The 15,769-nt window shown below is 39.7% G+C and overlaps 3 protein-coding genes across 5 annotated transcripts; 2 read left to right on the top strand and 1 right to left on the bottom strand.

The window, feature by feature from the left end:
- The first annotated feature begins 3,504 nt into the window (after positions 1 to 3,504).
- On the top strand, positions 3,505 to 8,683 carry sftpbb (surfactant protein Bb). 3 transcript variants are annotated; one of them, XM_069178451.1, is made up of 11 exons: positions 3,505 to 3,664; positions 3,887 to 3,939; positions 4,166 to 4,240; positions 4,603 to 4,725; positions 4,834 to 4,965; positions 5,125 to 5,160; positions 5,264 to 5,447; positions 5,544 to 5,686; positions 5,893 to 5,973; positions 6,328 to 6,438; positions 6,618 to 8,683. In XM_069178451.1, exons 1-11 carry the CDS (start codon positions 3,613 to 3,615, stop codon positions 6,660 to 6,662), a joined length of 1,035 nt encoding a protein of 344 aa, XP_069034552.1. In that variant the 5' UTR covers positions 3,505 to 3,612; the 3' UTR covers positions 6,663 to 8,683. The 3 variants fall into 3 exon arrangements, with proteins under 3 accessions (XP_069034552.1, XP_069034551.1, XP_069034550.1); XM_069178450.1 differs by having other exon boundaries at positions 5,083 to 5,160; XM_069178449.1 differs by having other exon boundaries at positions 3,506 to 3,664; positions 5,080 to 5,160.
- Positions 7,160 to 11,543, bottom strand: usp39 (ubiquitin specific peptidase 39). The gene is made up of 13 exons (XM_069178448.1): positions 11,363 to 11,543; positions 11,006 to 11,084; positions 10,799 to 10,893; positions 10,578 to 10,714; positions 10,080 to 10,232; positions 9,764 to 9,989; positions 9,586 to 9,660; positions 9,278 to 9,345; positions 8,760 to 8,948; positions 8,348 to 8,490; positions 8,013 to 8,148; positions 7,790 to 7,876; positions 7,160 to 7,448 (listed from the first exon to the last, which is right to left on the bottom strand). Exons 1-13 carry the CDS (start codon positions 11,427 to 11,429, stop codon positions 7,395 to 7,397), a joined length of 1,509 nt encoding a protein of 502 aa, XP_069034549.1. The 5' UTR covers positions 11,430 to 11,543; the 3' UTR covers positions 7,160 to 7,394.
- Positions 11,544 to 11,686: 143 nt separating this feature from the next.
- On the top strand, positions 11,687 to 14,384 carry cunh2orf68 (chromosome unknown C2orf68 homolog). The gene is made up of 4 exons (XM_069178447.1): positions 11,687 to 12,012; positions 12,721 to 12,836; positions 12,925 to 13,064; positions 13,153 to 14,384. Exons 1-4 carry the CDS (start codon positions 11,903 to 11,905, stop codon positions 13,273 to 13,275), a joined length of 489 nt encoding a protein of 162 aa, XP_069034548.1. The 5' UTR covers positions 11,687 to 11,902; the 3' UTR covers positions 13,276 to 14,384.
- The last annotated feature ends 1,385 nt before the right edge of the window (positions 14,385 to 15,769 follow it).

Genomic DNA, 15,769 nt, shown 5'->3' with positions numbered 1-15,769 from the left:
TGAGGTCGCCTGGGGTAGAGTGAGCATTAAGTCTTGGTTTTAGGGTTGTGGTTAGAATAAGGTTTTGGAAAGGGTGAGGGTTGGAGTTTGGCACCTAGTTTTGATGAGTAAGGTTAGGGGAGTGGAGTTACAAGTGAATGTATTCTGTCACCAAAAATCTCCTCGGGGATAGGGACCTTATTAAAAAAAAAAACACTAACTTCATCACTGTATTGTTCTTTTCTGATTTATTGCAGATGGCATGAGAAAGCCTGCTAGCTTGCAGTTTCCTCATATTTGGTTGACCTGACTTCATTCCAGACTCTTTCCAGTCAACACAGTTTTTAAATAACTGAAAACCTGTTTGTTTTTAAAGGAAATCCTTCTAGTTTGAAAAGAATTGCCTCTAGTCTTTAATCTATCTTGCTAGAGTTCAAAACTAACTCATGGCACCATTAATGATTTGCAAATAAATGCTTGAGAAGGATGTGGAAAGACAAAAATGCAAGAGAAAAGAAAAAAGTTTGAGTGGTAATCCTCGGCTTTGCTGAGCTGTATGATAATAATGTAAGGCCAGACATTCAGGGCAGTTCTGCATGCTTTGAATTAAATTTTGAAGTCATTCTTCATCCTGTTAATTGACATTGCTTTGTTTGATTTTTAGTTGCAATTAAAACTATTTAACAGAGCTGTACATTTTCCAAGACATCACGTTTTTCATAAATTACATTTGTATGAGCAGAGTGACAACCAAATTGATTGAAAATGTGTAACGTAATTTCTCTGAGTTGCAGGATTTTATTTTTGTAATACAACTGTCAATATTTTTCAACTCAAATTTAACATTTCTATTTTTAATTACTTACTAATATGAACGAATACATGTGAAATACAATTAACTTTCTAACAGCACTGACACCGTTTCAGAAAAACATAAAGTTAAAGGAACCCTCTCAAAAGCTAGAAGATCATATTTCAAAATAAAAAAAACTGATTTTCATGACACTGAAAGCAAAAACTAAATTAAACTCATTGCACAGCAGCCAGGAAGAAAGACCAATATTTCACAGGGAAGAAACGTAGCTAAGAAAAACCTCTGTTTAAATGCCACAGACTTGCAAGATGGCCTGATGAAGGCAGGAACAAAAGTATTCATACAATCTATAAGAAGAAAATGTAAGTAAAGACTTCATGCTCGGAAACCTGTCATGACCAAAAAGCACCTTAAAGTTGACTTGAATATCAAGAAAAGGTGGAATCGGCCTACAGAGCTCTGGGAGGTTGTTTCATGGAGTAAAGAGACCAAACTGGGTCCAATGACCAGGAGTATGTCCGGTGTAAGAAGAGTAAGGCCTTAATGAAAACAACACAACACCATCCTGTTAGGAAGATGTTTTGCTGCTGCAGACGTACGAAACGGTGCAAGTGGCATCTTGGATTCTTTGTAAATACGAGGCCGTTCTTTAGATGGATGTGATGCTGACAGTGGGTGAACTGAAGCTTGATAATCAGCGAGGTTTCCAGCAATGCAATGATCCCATTGCATACTTCAACCAAACCTTTGTTCAGGAATTGTTCCTGAGTGGCCATTTTTGTCAGAGGATTTGAATCTAATTCGGTGGATTTTTGAGGTAAAATACTGGCAGCAACCAAAGAATATTAATGAGCAGGAAACTTTTACACGAGGCTAGGCTACATCATGCTAAACATACAAAATAGAGGTGTTAGAAACCTGTGATATTATTAAATACTGAGTTAGGAGTTTGAACAATTTTGCTTTAGACTTTTTGAGAAAAAAAAAATCACTAGTAGGCTACTGTTCAATATTAAGCTCAATATTATGCTCTCAAAATCCAGTAAAACTTAAACAGTACCCAAAGGTTTTAATTGATATATTAAAATTAGATTTTATTCACATAGCTACAGTGTCTTGCAGGCTAAAGGGGTTGGGTATTTTTGATTACTCTATATGATTACATAAACCAATGCAAACAAAATCTTTTTGTTTGTGTCTTTCGGGACTTCTCTGGTCAGTATCTAAAATATTGAATTATGTTTGCCTTGGCTGAGAAAACACACTAATTCATCACAAAAAATAAACAAAGGAAAAGATACTGTAAATGCATTAAAAGTTGCAAAAAGTATGAATCGCAGAAACGCAGCAAATTCAAATATTGCCCTTCTGCCTCTTATATATCAAATGATGAGACCTTTTAGCGGCCAAGAGAAAGGTGACTCATTAATGTCTGTAATCCCTTGAGCTAAGGCAGAAATGTGTTGATCTGTGCACACGCCCAATGAAACAACAAGCACATAGCTTTGGCATGCCTCAGTTAACTATATTATTTGTTTGTTTTTTTTAAGTGAAAAGAAGTACATACAACCACAAAAACAAACAGAAATTAAAATGAGCTGCAGGAAAAAAATTAATATGCAAGTTTTATACAGCCAGTATTTTTAGTTTGTAACATCTTGATTGGCTTGATGATGATTGTTTTAGCAGCCGGTTTCTTTTCACATATTTGCAACTAGAATTTCAAATATTTTGTGGAATCTAATCTTCCATCTGGCCATGTGATGTTTTCTGTCTTGAATTTTTACACTCCTATTGTTAATAGTTTTCCACAAATGCCAGAAAACTTTGTGGATTGTGCTCAAAGAGGTCAATTTGAACTTCATCTGCCGACAGCATTTGTTTTGGAAACAACTCTGACTAGTCCAGTTGTAGCTTTGGATATTTTTTTTGTAAATGTATTGGGGGTAAGGTTTCTTTTTCATGACTCTTCTACAGACCCTGTTTGTGTATCAACAGCTCTGGTGGTTACTGTCAGCATCAGACAGTTAATTACATTTGTGGCCTTTCCTTCTTGTAAATGTTTGTAAATTATTTCAGCCATAATAGATGAATTAATTGAACAACTATATACTCGAAAGCTTATATCATAGAGCATCAACCTTTTTTTTTCAGAAACAACATTCTGTAGGGTGCAAACTCAAGCACTGCATATTTACTCTGCTCTGCTGCCATCTACTGCCCACTTTGTTATTTTCAAATATAAACTCTGAAAAACAACATGTGAATTCAGGCATGTTTTTTGTTTAAATACTATAAACTACAAACAAGGCATTCGGTATCGGCCTTACCAAACTCCAGATATGTTGTATCTAGGATGTGAACCCCCCCCCCCCCCCCCCCCCCCCAATTAAGGCTAAACTTTTGTAAATAGTTGATCTAAATAGACAAGGCCCACATATAAATTATTACAAATTATTATAACGTGGACAAATGCTGTTTTGTCCATAATTATATTTTTGGGGGAAAATGAAACGTTACATAGGCTAGTTAATACAGTCAACACACCATATGAAATGATCACAGACAGTGTGTCAGTTTATCCACGTGTAGCCTGTATGTATTTAACGTTGCAGTGGAAATATAACAAAGAAGTTTAGAGATGTCTGGATTTACAGCATAGACTTTAATCATTGATAAGAGCGCCTGCGCATTAACACATTCCCTTCTGATTGGATGAGAGGATTAACGTGTATTTCCGGTGCGACTCAAACAACGGCTGCGATGTTTTTATAACCAAAATCATCTGCACTTCATTTCCTCCTCTGCTCCCTCAGACCATGTCAGCCTCGGGGTTTCTGCTGGTGATCTTCGCGGTGTCTCTGTGGCCAGGTAAGATTACTGACGGCTACTAACAACGGCTTTAATGCCAGCTGACCAGTCGCCATTATGAATTCTCTTATTATAAATCAGATTGATATTGAAGGATTTACAAAACCTAAAATCAGTGCAATACGGATGTATCTATATTCTGACCAATATTAAAATTATTACATATTTAGACCTTTAAATCTCTTATTTTCTCTCCTGCCTGCATCATTTCTTTTTCTGAAGGAGACTCCAGGTTTGTTATTGACCCCTTGTCATTCATCAGACAGAAATCTCTGGTAAGCATTTATGGGACTGTATACATATTAAAATAACACACATTACTGCTTCTATTAACACCATATCGTAAAGTTACAAAAATAACATTTACAAGTTTTAATAACGGATATTTCCTTCCAGTCTACCCTTGAAAAGTTATCATTAATGGAAACACTAACACGCCCTGTTTAATATTTTAATCAATAATGATGGAGCAGTTCTCTCACTTCCGCCTCTCCTCTCCAGACACTGGATATCTGTCCAGAATGCAGCCAGATCATCCAGCTGTCCTCCAACATGATTTCCAGCAGCGATACAAAGGTAAGAGACTCACTGACTAAACGGATTCACTTCACTACTTAACTGAACACACAAACAGGGCTGTGGACTTTGTTAAAAAATAAGAATCTAGCACCCACTAGCCTGCGAGTCAACCCAAACATTTATAACAAGCTATTTGCCCCCTTTAAGCACACATTAAATTAGAGAAATCACAACCTTTAAAAGTCAAGGCACTAAAATGTGACTTTCATCACAAATGTTCAGGTTAGTTACTTTTGTTTCTGCTTGGTTTATATTTTGCAGATAAATGTGTAAAACGGGTGTCTTTCTATGTCAAAAAGACAAGTAGACACGCAGCATTCTTACCACAAAATAAACAACGAACTATTGTGCTTTTACAGGAGACTGTATATGAAGCCTTACACATGTTGTGCCAGCGCCTCCCAAGAGAACAGGCATCAGAGTGTGATTCACAGGTGAAGATGTATCTGCCAAAAGTCCTGCAGCAAACACCAGCTAACCTGGTGAGTTTAACCTCGGTTTAGGCTTATTTTTTTTTATACATGTGGGAGAACAATGAGCACCACACCCTTCAGAGATCACTCTTAAAATAAAATGATGTGTTTTTGTAGGAACCAAGAGAGACGTGTGAGGCGTTTGGACTTTGTGCTTCCCGCAAGAAGGAGGAACTGCTGAAACTTCCCCACCAGGTCACCAACAAAGACATATCCAGCTCTGCACCTGACACGGGCACCAAAACTCATGTTAGTATGAGAAAGCAGAAGTGAAATGTAAAATGGAAGTTGAAGTGAAACTTGACTCGACCTATTCATTTTCAGTATAAAATTAGTGCTCTTATCAGATAATCCTCTCTCTAGAAGCAGTTCAACCCAGTTTGCACCCTGTGTTTATTTATTATCAAGAAGCTGGAGACTATGCTGCCCAAAAACATGACTGAGGTGAATCTTTTTTTAATATCACTTTACATTGATTCAGACACACATGCCGTCACCACCCATCACTTCACGTAAATGCCATTATTTTCACCTCCTTGCCTTGCAGGATACGTTAAAGAAGCTCATGGGAGAGGTTTGCAATCTTGTGCCTAAGAGCTATAAGGACCAATGTGATGATTTTGTCGACAAATATGGTGTCGAAATTATTGAATTCCTTCTATCGTCTGCTGCACCTCACACGATATGCACTCTTTTGCACCTGTGTTTGTTCAAGGAGCAGCCTGTTCCAGGTTAGTCACAATTTATTTCGAGTGAATTTGGGTATAATTTGTTTTGACCTGATCCTCACACTTCCTGAGTGTCACCGAGCTCTACTGATTTCCCAGAGGTGTTCTTCCCCTCGGACTGCGAGTCATGCCGTACGATGGCTGTGCTGAGCCGACTGCACTTGGGCCTCAATGCCACTCAACCTCAGACGTCTACTTTCCTGCAGTCTGTGTGTGCCCATCATCCAAATGCCATCCCCAAGGTCTGACTCTCAGCTCCTGCTACTCAGTAATTTCAACGAACAACATCCTTCGCACACAATACAAGTCTAAAATACTATAAACCGGCCAACATGTAACATATGTCAAACTTTTTATGAAGTTGCTCAGCTCAAGATACCATATCTAAATGTGCCTACATGCTCTTTTAACATGTTTTATATCTTAAAACTGTTAACTTTCTTTTCAGTGTGAAGCTTTCACCAAAATCTATGGCTCGCGGCTACAGAAGGTTTTGGGAAACCAGATGGATATTCCACCGGCTTGTGAGGTAAGAATAACCTGAAGGTCATACAGACATACATGTAATGACCTACAAATTGCTTGTTATTGGAAGGACAAAAAGAAAACTTCTATAGCTTGTATCCACACGCTATTACAGCTCTATAAAAGGGTATCTATGCAGTACGTAATCATCCTTTCATTCTGTCTATTCCTCAATAACATGATTTCACCAGGTTTGAAATTAGCACAATGACAAAATTTCAACATCGTTTGCAGATGCAGTTTGGCAACTAAATAAATCTTGCGTACTTTAGTCTGTCCAAATTCATACTCATGAACACCTATCATTGTTTGGTCTGGGTCATATGATCAGGATTTTTTTGTCCTGTCTGTCCTGTAGAGAGCCGACCTGTGCGTTTCCTCGAAGGAGTTGGAGCCACTGGGAAATAATCATTGCACTTGGGGACCGAGCTACTGGTGCAAAGACGTTCCAACTGCTAAGAAGTGTGGCGTAGGTGAAATTCATTACTACTGGTAGTTTAGCTGATAAAAGTAACAAACGGGTCAGTCCCATCATCTGGCTTTCATCTGGTTGTAGCGCAACTGGGCTACATCTCCCGTACTCTCTGTTTGAAGTGATTCCAAGTCCTTACAACTTCTGTTTCACACATTTCTGTTTTTAATCTGCAGAACCAGGCCTTCTGTGAGAAATACATGTGGAAGAAGAATGACTGAAGAACCGTGGCAGGCTTACTGCGGGCTCTGAAACCGTGTGCACACAATGACCAGCTGTCAACAAATGTATTACACTTATCAACTGTTAAATGTTTTATAAAAGCAATGGACTAGTCAAGTTCTTTGGGGAAGAAATGATCCACCTCGCATGCCATTTCAGGTAATCAGCCATCAATTTTCATCATGAAGTGTTCCGGTTTGCATGTAGAAACATCAGTTTCTGCAACAGTTTTCTGAAAAGTGTTATTCTGTATATTATTAAAGCCAAGTAATTATGGATGTGAAAAAATGGTATAAGCATTGTTAGCCATAAGATGAGCACTCAGTATATATTAAAGACAATTTGGAGAACTGGCTGCTCAACACGCAGTGCAGCTTCTTCTCGTCTCGTATTGCTCTTCTGATGATAATTGATCGTGTAAAAGGCCAAATACAAATAAAACTCCTAAAATTAAATCAAATGTGCATTGTTGAAATTTAACATACAGACAAAGATGTGTCCTGAAGCGGGTTTATTTAGAAACTTCCACATAGTAAAAAGATACAACTGTGAAAAAAAACATTGAGACTTTCACATTTATTTGCTTTTTGTAGCTGTAGAAAAATGTGCTGATGCTCTTGCCACTTTTATTCTCTGATCTGTTGTTATTCTCAATCACTTAAATACCCAGTTCATTTCCAAAATAATTACAAAACTTGAGGCCATTCACACTGAGGAATATTCTGCATCACTTACACCCCCGTGTGGTTGTTTGTGTCTTCATCACTCTCTTGTCTCTTCCAGATCTGAGAGAAAAAAAAACCCGCAAGGGTTTTAAACTCCAGTCAGGTATGAAATATGATTCAGTTAATGAAGCTTTATGTAGCTGCTGACAATATGTTTGGGCTGAAACTACCAATTTACAGTCAAGAAATCACAAGGATTCGGTCCACTGCATTACTACGACTGCTCCCTAGATACTATGTCACAGTCAGAAGCTACAACTGTCTGATGTACTGTAAATTTAGCTTTAAGAAACGACGAGACTATCAAGTATGTTGCGAAAGTTTCACAGTAAAGTATGGAGCTGTAAAACATTTACATCTGTGAACACAGACACTCACACAGACTGAGCATGTGGACTTACCTGGATGTAAGCCTCTGACAGTGTGATCATCTGGGGGAGAATGTCGGTCACCTGCAGGTCCTGCATCTCGTACCACTTCCCAGTCCCCTGATTAAACGCAAGGTCACATAATAGCCGTTAATGTCGAACCAAGTTCACGCAACTCCGGTTCAGCAGAGAGAGAATTGATCGTTCAGTTACATTTCGAGTTTAATTCCACCTGAAATGTCTGGCTGTGACTTACATGATGCAGGACATGTATCCTGTACGCTCCCTCGGTGGGTTTCCCATCATGCACTATGTTTGCAACAAGGTCATACGTTGTGTTCTTCTCTGTAGCTTGAGATTCCTCTGTCAAGTACTCACGAAGGTCTACATTCCTGTTGAAGTAACAAGATATGAGTCCATCTTTATACTGAGGACAAAATACACACACACACTGTAGTTACAATACACAATGATCACAATAATAATCATTCATTACTTTCATAAACATGCATTTCATGACTGTCTGGCACTTGAACAAAAGTTTTGATCAAGGCTGCACACTTTGTCTGCCAGTAAATGAACAGCACTTACGTGATGGGGAAGTTGACAATTGTGGGGTTCTTTTCCACAAAGAAGTTGTTCTTGGTGAATCTTTTGATGCAAAAGATGAGGTACGGTGGCAGTTTGGTCAGCTGGAACTTTTTGAGAAAATTCTCTTTGTAGGTTTTGTATTCCTGAATGTAAATGAGACAGGAAAGTCCACAGGTACTGTATATTGTCACTGTTCGATTACTAACACTTGTCTCAGCCTTGGATCTGAATGAAACCGTTTGTTGATTAGACACTTTGTTTTGGGTTTGACTGTCTGCTGAAATGTTAAAAGTACATTCATAGTTCAGTAGTAAATACAACTGCACTGCAATATTACAGTGGCAACGTTTGCATTGTTCTCTTATTTTATTTTGAATTTGACTATCAAAGTCAGCAGGATGCGAGTCGGTACCTTCTCTGTGCTGCCATTGAACTTGCCCAGGATGTTGAAGAGAGGGACCTGCGGGATGATAAGCTGCTCCTTCTCGTCCTTGTACAGCGGAGCTGTTGGGAGGTCAAGGGTCAGAAACAGGAAGGTGGACTCTGACATCTGCTCCTGGTACTCCTCTGTCACAAGCAGCGCCTCTTTTTCCTCTGGCAGCTGTAAAGTTTTACAACACACCACGAGGATTCGTTAAAAAAAAAAAAAAAATACTTCAACAAGAACAGAGTGCACAGGGAATGTTAATTGATTGTAAACAAGAGTTAAATTTAAAGGCATGTGGAAATGAAGAGTGTTCTTTCTGCCGTTTGCCTTATATTTGGACGTTACTTCTCAATCACTTTACGCTCTTTCTTTACCAGTTACAAACCACATTGGTCAGATAAGGTAAACATTATCTGGGAATACAGCTGAGCTACACTCTAGCTACAATCATTTATATTTCATAATGTCATTCAATGATTTCATTACACAAGTAGGACACTCACTAAATCTGGGTGTGGGAGCTTCTTGGAGAAAATCCGCATGGAGCCTTGAAAAGCTTTTGTAATGATTGCTATCAGGGCAGACAGAAAAGCAAGGACAGATGGTTAATTATTTCTTACAATCAATAACATATGAAAGATTTTACATGCTGAAAATGGTGCTACTAAATCAAATAGAAATTTAGAGAAAGACAATCTAGAAATATCCTTTAGCATTGAAACAATTAAACTACTTTAGTATCACAATAGATGGCTTATATTAGGACCTGACAATTAGGAATCAAAACCCCTTAAATTCCTCTCCTACTCACATGGTTTTTTCTTTGTGCCTCCAAGAGCGCCATGCAGAGCATTCAAGAACCACGTCATGAAGTCCACAGCATCGCCTACAGAACAAAAAACAATACATCAATGCTACAAAGTCATCTCCATAGGGCAACTTGTGGTAAAATCCTACTGGAGCCTAATCTAGGCCATCTGAAGCGTTACCTTGCTTGGTGATTTGGAAGTTCTTCTTGCTGCACAACACTACAGCCTGCAGCATCTCATGTGGAGACACATGGGCCTTGAAGTTTCGCGGATTCCAAAGTTTGCGCATCAGCTCACCAAACCGCTGCACCAAGAGAAACATGATATCTCCTGGTGGCCGTCGGATTTCTCTGTAGTTTTCCTCCTCGAGGAAGTAGTTTCGTAGCGGTGGAACATTGGAAAAAGCCTATGAAGAAAAGGCAGATATGAAATTATTGGTATTATCTGAAAAATGCATGCCAAAGTTCCAGACAAGTGCAGTGGCAGTTCTTCATACCTGTAACACCACGTTGGCATAGTCGTTGGCTTTGATGTTGTTGAGCCCCACGATGCCTGGCAGGTAGGTTGTACCATCGTAGGCTCTGTACAGTTTGCCCTGCTTGTCCAGTCCTGCAATGTGCTGCTTGGTGAAAGTTGGCTTCAACACATACTGTAGAAGAAGTGCCGACAAATGAAAAGGCAAAAAAAAAAAAAACTCGAGTTCAGAAACGGAAACTTGAGAGCATTAATGAAGTAACAGTTTAAATATAAACACTCGTGATTTGAACAATGCTGTGACAGGTTTTTAAAAAGCATTAGCCTCATTTCATACCCATATATCCATCAAACCCAGCAAATGCAGTAAATCTGGTATAATTTAAGACTAGTTTAATCTTCCAGCACCAGGAATACACAACAAACAAAGCTGCATCCTGATTTGATCTAAAAAACAACAACAACAACAACACAATTTCAGGTCTGGTATCAAAAGCATGACATGACTTTTAATAATTACCGTGATGTCTTCCAGTGACGAGTCGATGATCTCGTAGTTATCTGGCAGACAGTAAAACTTGAGTGTGTGCAGGTTGAGGAACACGTGGTGGGTGAACTGCACACTGTGAGTGTAAGCGTGAGACTTCAGACCTCTACCTGGAAAGAGTTGCACACAACAATCAAGTCCAAGTACAACCAGCCGTCTGATCACCCGGTTCAAACGTCAGGTCATTCGCCCACCTTGAAAGTATTTCCCACATATAAGGCAGGCGTAGACGTTGATGTGGGAGAGGGAGATGGAGCAGAGCTTCTCGAAGTCAAAATCCAGCACGCTCCTGGAGGATGAGCAAACAAACTGTCCGTCAGCTGCTGTGAGGGCCAACTAGCGGTTTTTTTGTTTTTGTTTAGCTCCAAACATTAGCAACGCACGTTCAACTCTTGTCTTACCTGTTTATGGTGTCGAGATAAGGACAGTGGCGGCTCCTCCGGTCTTCTACGACTCGCCCTCGACCTGTTTTGGCCACCACTGCAAACATCGAGAGATCCATCACAAACGAGGTCAATCCAAACGTAAACCGGCTAAAACAGGCTAATAAACCTAGCGTTCAGGTTCACGAAGGTGCGATGGTTTTCCTCTACGCGGTGCTTTTTGTTTTCGCTGCAGGATGATCGCGCTTAGCTTTGACCCCGCCCGCGTGCGTCTGGACTACGCAGTGATGAAAATCAGACGCTATGTATCGCGGCTAGGGAAAACTAGCCACAAAGCTAACCAAACGCAGGACAAACGTCAGAAGATAAACTCACCTCCGTCTTCGTTGTCGTCATCGTCCACCTCGGGCTCCCTCTCGCGCTCTCGCTTCAAAGAAACCATCGCAGCGGCTCCGCTTGGGATCGTTTAACGGTTAAAACGACACCGGAGGCACAACTTGGAGAGATGAATGGGTGAAGCACCGCCCGTCTCGAAACTCGCGGTGGTTGTAACCTCGCTGTTTCCTGGGGGTCGACAAAAACCTAACTCGGAGATCGGAAACCCAAACTAGTTTGTGATCAGTGCTAAAGCCGTTGTGATAACCTGCAGATATTAGTTTTAATATGGTATTTTACTGAAAGTTTTTTTTTTGTTGTTTTTTTCTGATGTATGTCTATTTCTATTTGAGAACGTCTCGTAACTTTTCCCTTTAGTAAAACTCCGGGACGGTCATATTCGGACAACAACTTACCGTTTAGCCAGTTGTCGCTATGTAGCTTTTTGTCAGTACACATTGCTCTGATTGGGACTTGTTGCAATCATTAGCGACATCAGCGCAATAAATACCGTCACCGTGTCGGAGCTGTTTTGCTGACATGGATATTTTAAGAGACGAAGGAGTGCATGATCTGAAATACAAACCTGGAAGCCGCTTGGATATGAGCCACGGCTTCCTGCACCATATCCGGAGGAACCAGATTGCGAGGTGAGTTCCCGACCACCTCCAGCTAATGCTAGCACGTTGTTTATGACCTAGTTCTTAATATCAAGAGCTGCAGACACTTTTTATTTTATTTTATGAAAGTTGATTTGATTGTTAAAGAAGGGCCATCGGTGGGACAGGGAAATGAGTAACGCACGCTGTTACGATCAAAACGAAAATAAGAGGAAAGGGTCGCACAGGCCTGTCGGCCAAAGTTATCCGAGGTTTAGGACATAACATGCAGATGCCTGCAGGACAAACACATCATTGACTCAACACGGGGTTTTTCCTGGTTTCTGGGGGGGGGGTCTGGTGCTGTGGTTGCGGTGTGGTCGGCAGCTATGTGACTGAAAACTATGCATTTTCACGTAATTTTGAACTATTATCATCACTTTTCTTCTTTTTTTGTTTTTTATCTAATAATCCATAAAGATAATAATCACCAAACAGTGGTAAAACAAAGTTCAGAGTGAAACTCTAGTGGCTTAGGTGCTGTCCAAGAAACACTTTGCATTGGACCTTATGACGCCAAGGAAGCCTTGCAACATAGCAGTATGAAGGGTATATATACATATATATATATTAAATTACCAATAGTCATCCCTGTAATATTGTTGCAAGAACGATAATGAGGTATTTGGTTAAATATATCATGATGTTAGATTTTGTCCGTATTACCCAGCCCTAATGTTGATTCCCTGTCTTTTGAAGAGATGACTACGATAGAGAGGTGAAGCAAGCCAAAGAGCTCCAGCGGCGGAGGCACACCACCACCCCCAGGAAACCCCGTCGACCGGACATTCAGGTGTACCATCCTCGACGAAGACGTAAGACAGTCGACATCTCTTTATTGGCTCCGGCTGGTGACTATACGTCTGCTGGAGTAAGGATAATGTGTGTGTACTCGTGTTGCAGATGGTTCTGAACCAGGGGCCGGTGCTGAAGAGTGGAACGAAAGTGGGTCAAGCACAGAGACTGAGAGTCACGGCACTGAACTCTTCTGGCTTGACTATCAGGCGGACTCTGGTACCATTACGTCCTTCCTTGTACACAAGGTTAATACACATTCCTTTGTCTGATGTTTCTGTCCCTTTTGATTTTTGCCTCGGTTTTAAATCCCCCGCGTTCTTTCGGTTTCTTAAGGAGGATAAGCCCGAGAAGGTGGCAGACCGTGTTGCAGAGAAGAACATCCTGGATGCAGCCATGAGGGCGGCTCTGGAGGTTCGAATTCGAAAGGAAATTGACAAAAGACGAGACAAACGTTGAGGAGTGATGTTCACAAGCAGTGGATCACGAGGACGCAGGTGCTACGGACAAAGAGGAACGATGCCTCATTAGCGGTTTACGCTGTTGTACGTTCAGGGCATAATGAGGACTCTGGGATCATATACAGTGACTGTCAGCAGAGATCTAACGTGATGACCCACAATCAAGCCATCCTCTGTTTTTTAAGGAGAAGGAACAGCCCTTATAGACAGTCTGGTTGGGAGTTTACTGTCAGGTTTATGTTTATTAAATTTTTTGAATCCACAAACTGTTACGTCATACTCTGATTCACAACACTGAGGACACGTTGTACACATTCAAGTTGACTGGATTTTTACAAATTATGTTGTTGCTTTCTGATAGTTAAATTCAGAAGGAACAGGTACTCTTGACAAATAGCTCTGGGAACCTTTCTCCTCCATTGAACATGTTTCCGGTGTTTACAGAGATCTAAGTTTTATAAACAACACTTCTTTTTTGTGAAGTTCTTTCAGTGACTAGCAGCTTAGAAATGTGAGATTTTATTTTATTATTTTTATTGAGTTTAGTAGACGTAGCCATAATGATGTGATGGGTTGTCAATTGTGTTTCGTACTTTTCAGTGTTCTAATTTATTGGTTTTTTTGAGAGACTTTTATTTTTGATACTGTAATATTTTGGAAGGACACAACTCTTGACATATAAAATGTACATAGAAGCCATTAATTGTGTCTTGATGTGCACTCATGGGATTGACAGCCATAAAATGTGAATGTATTTTTATCTCATTGTTTTGATGTTGTAGGAAGAATAACAGGTCAACACATTTACAGACTCAGATTAGTTCTATCCTAAAATTTTGATTGTTAGGAATACATATAATGTTAGGGTACTTATAAAAAAAACTATCAACTGAACAGAAGTGTTTCACATCATGTCTTCAGCAGGTGGCAGCATCAATCAGTCTTACAGCTCTGCAGGCTTGTCAACTTTCCATGAGGCTCATCTGCTGTTTTTACCAACTGGGAATTAGATTTCATTCTTTGTATGTATAGTAATGGTACATTTCAGGTTTAATAGCCTGCTCATACAGTATTTTTTTTTCAATACAAATGACATTTTTAAACATTCTAAGTTTTAATATGTTGTGTTGCTTTTTATTTAAAAAAAAAAAAAAAAAAAAAAAGTGCTCGAAAAAACTTTTGAACTGAGGTGTTCTGAGCTGGAGGTCTTTGTTGGGTGCCAGTTCTTGAGTCTAAAGACACAAAATAAAAATAAAACACTATATAAAAATGAAGTAAACATTTGAAACTGGCATGTAATATTGACTGTTACTTGTCTTACAACCAGCAGTAGTTTATATACACAAGATAAGAAGTAACTGTCTTTTGTGGTATAAACCAGGGGAAGGTCCAATGTAATGGCCCACTTCAGAGTTGGACGAAGAGACACGCTACTATGCAAGTTAAGTCCTAACATTACAAACCAGTTTTACATATTTTTTTTAAAACCTGTTGACAGTAAATCACATATGAACTCTATTTCTGGGTGACAAAGTAAAGAGTTGACGTTTAGACAGACAGACTGTTGAACCACACCATAGCAGGAGATTAACTCATTGTTTTTATTAATGCATGAAAATATGCAAACCTCATCCAGCATTACGCAAAGCTCCGTCAAGGAGGAGTGAGCTCTAAAGCTATTGGTGAAGCAGAGACGCTCCCCCTCAAAAGGTCAACGCCCTCCTCCACCTCAATTTTCATTCCTCAATCAGCATGTGACTGAAGGAGACTAAGCTAGGGGAGACCATCTACTTGGCACCCAACCTGCTGCTCCCCAGATTATCCCTAGTTTCAAGCTTTCTCAATTGGCTGATTGTGACCCAATCACAACTCACCTTCACACCTACTCCCCTCATTAGTGTAGCTTCACGTTCACAAATTATACAACTCATAACCAAACGTTTTGTAACAGAGTAACACAAAATATCCAATTTAGTGAGGCAAACATTAAGATAGGAAGGCTGCGACAGAAAATATTTGAATGTTTCCAAATAAATTACATAATGCAATATATAACATGTTTCCATTCTACTGAATTAGACATCATTGTGCCTATAATACACTGTTTGGACTCATTTCCGACTGACTGCAATGCTATCCAGAAAAAGATCAAGATAACTGCACAGCCACCTTTAACAATCTGTTCCTTTTTAAGTAGGTTATATTAAAACTAATTTTCTCTTACAATACATGTAATGTATAACACATACTAATGCCAACACCAAACTCTTTAAGGCCTGATTGCAAATCTGTTCTAAAAACCTGTTCATTAACAGCTGTCAGTTTCTCCTTCCTTCTTATCACTGGCCACAATGTTGCAAACAAGGAGTTATTTTTAAACACAAAGTACACAATAGTTTCGGTCTCTCTCTCTCTCTCTCTCTCTCTCTCTCTCTCTCTCTCTCTCTCTCTCTCTTTGTTTATGTGTTTCTGAGTTCTGTTAACACAGTAGG

This window comes from Embiotoca jacksoni, unplaced genomic scaffold (assembly GCF_022577435.1).
Source record: "Embiotoca jacksoni isolate LCO1_2020_lvr unplaced genomic scaffold, fEmbJac1.0.p SCAF_8, whole genome shotgun sequence".
Taxonomy (NCBI): Eukaryota; Metazoa; Chordata; class Actinopteri; family Embiotocidae; genus Embiotoca; species Embiotoca jacksoni.
Note: the sequence above shows the minus strand (reverse complement) of the source record. Positions and strands in the feature narration are given on the sequence as shown.

Bases quoted from the DNA above. Each gene is read 5' to 3' on its own strand.
- sftpbb (XM_069178449.1), top strand. From the start codon at position 3,613: ATGTCAGCCTCGGGGTTTCTGCTGGTGATCTTCGCGGTGTCTCTGTGG. The intron at 4,241-4,602 runs GTAAGAGACTCA...GTGCTTTTACAG, and splicing joins TTTCCAGCAGCGATACAAAG to GAGACTGTATATGAAGCCTT. The intron at 5,974-6,327 runs GTAAGAATAACC...TCTGTCCTGTAG, and splicing joins ATATTCCACCGGCTTGTGAG to AGAGCCGACCTGTGCGTTTC.
- usp39 (XM_069178448.1), bottom strand. From the start codon at position 11,429: ATGGTTTCTTTGAAGCGAGAGCGCGAGAGGGAGCCCGAGGTGGACGAT. The intron at 10,233-10,577 runs GTAATTATTAAA...CTTCTTCTACAG, and splicing joins CGTCACTGGAAGACATCACG to TATGTGTTGAAGCCAACTTT. The intron at 9,346-9,585 runs GTGAGTAGGAGA...CTGCCCTGATAG, and splicing joins AGGCACAAAGAAAAAACCAT to CAATCATTACAAAAGCTTTT.
- cunh2orf68 (XM_069178447.1), top strand. From the start codon at position 11,903: ATGGATATTTTAAGAGACGAAGGAGTGCATGATCTGAAATACAAACCT. The intron at 12,013-12,720 runs GTGAGTTCCCGA...TGTCTTTTGAAG, and splicing joins CGGAGGAACCAGATTGCGAG to AGATGACTACGATAGAGAGG. The intron at 13,065-13,152 runs GTTAATACACAT...CGGTTTCTTAAG, and splicing joins CGTCCTTCCTTGTACACAAG to GAGGATAAGCCCGAGAAGGT.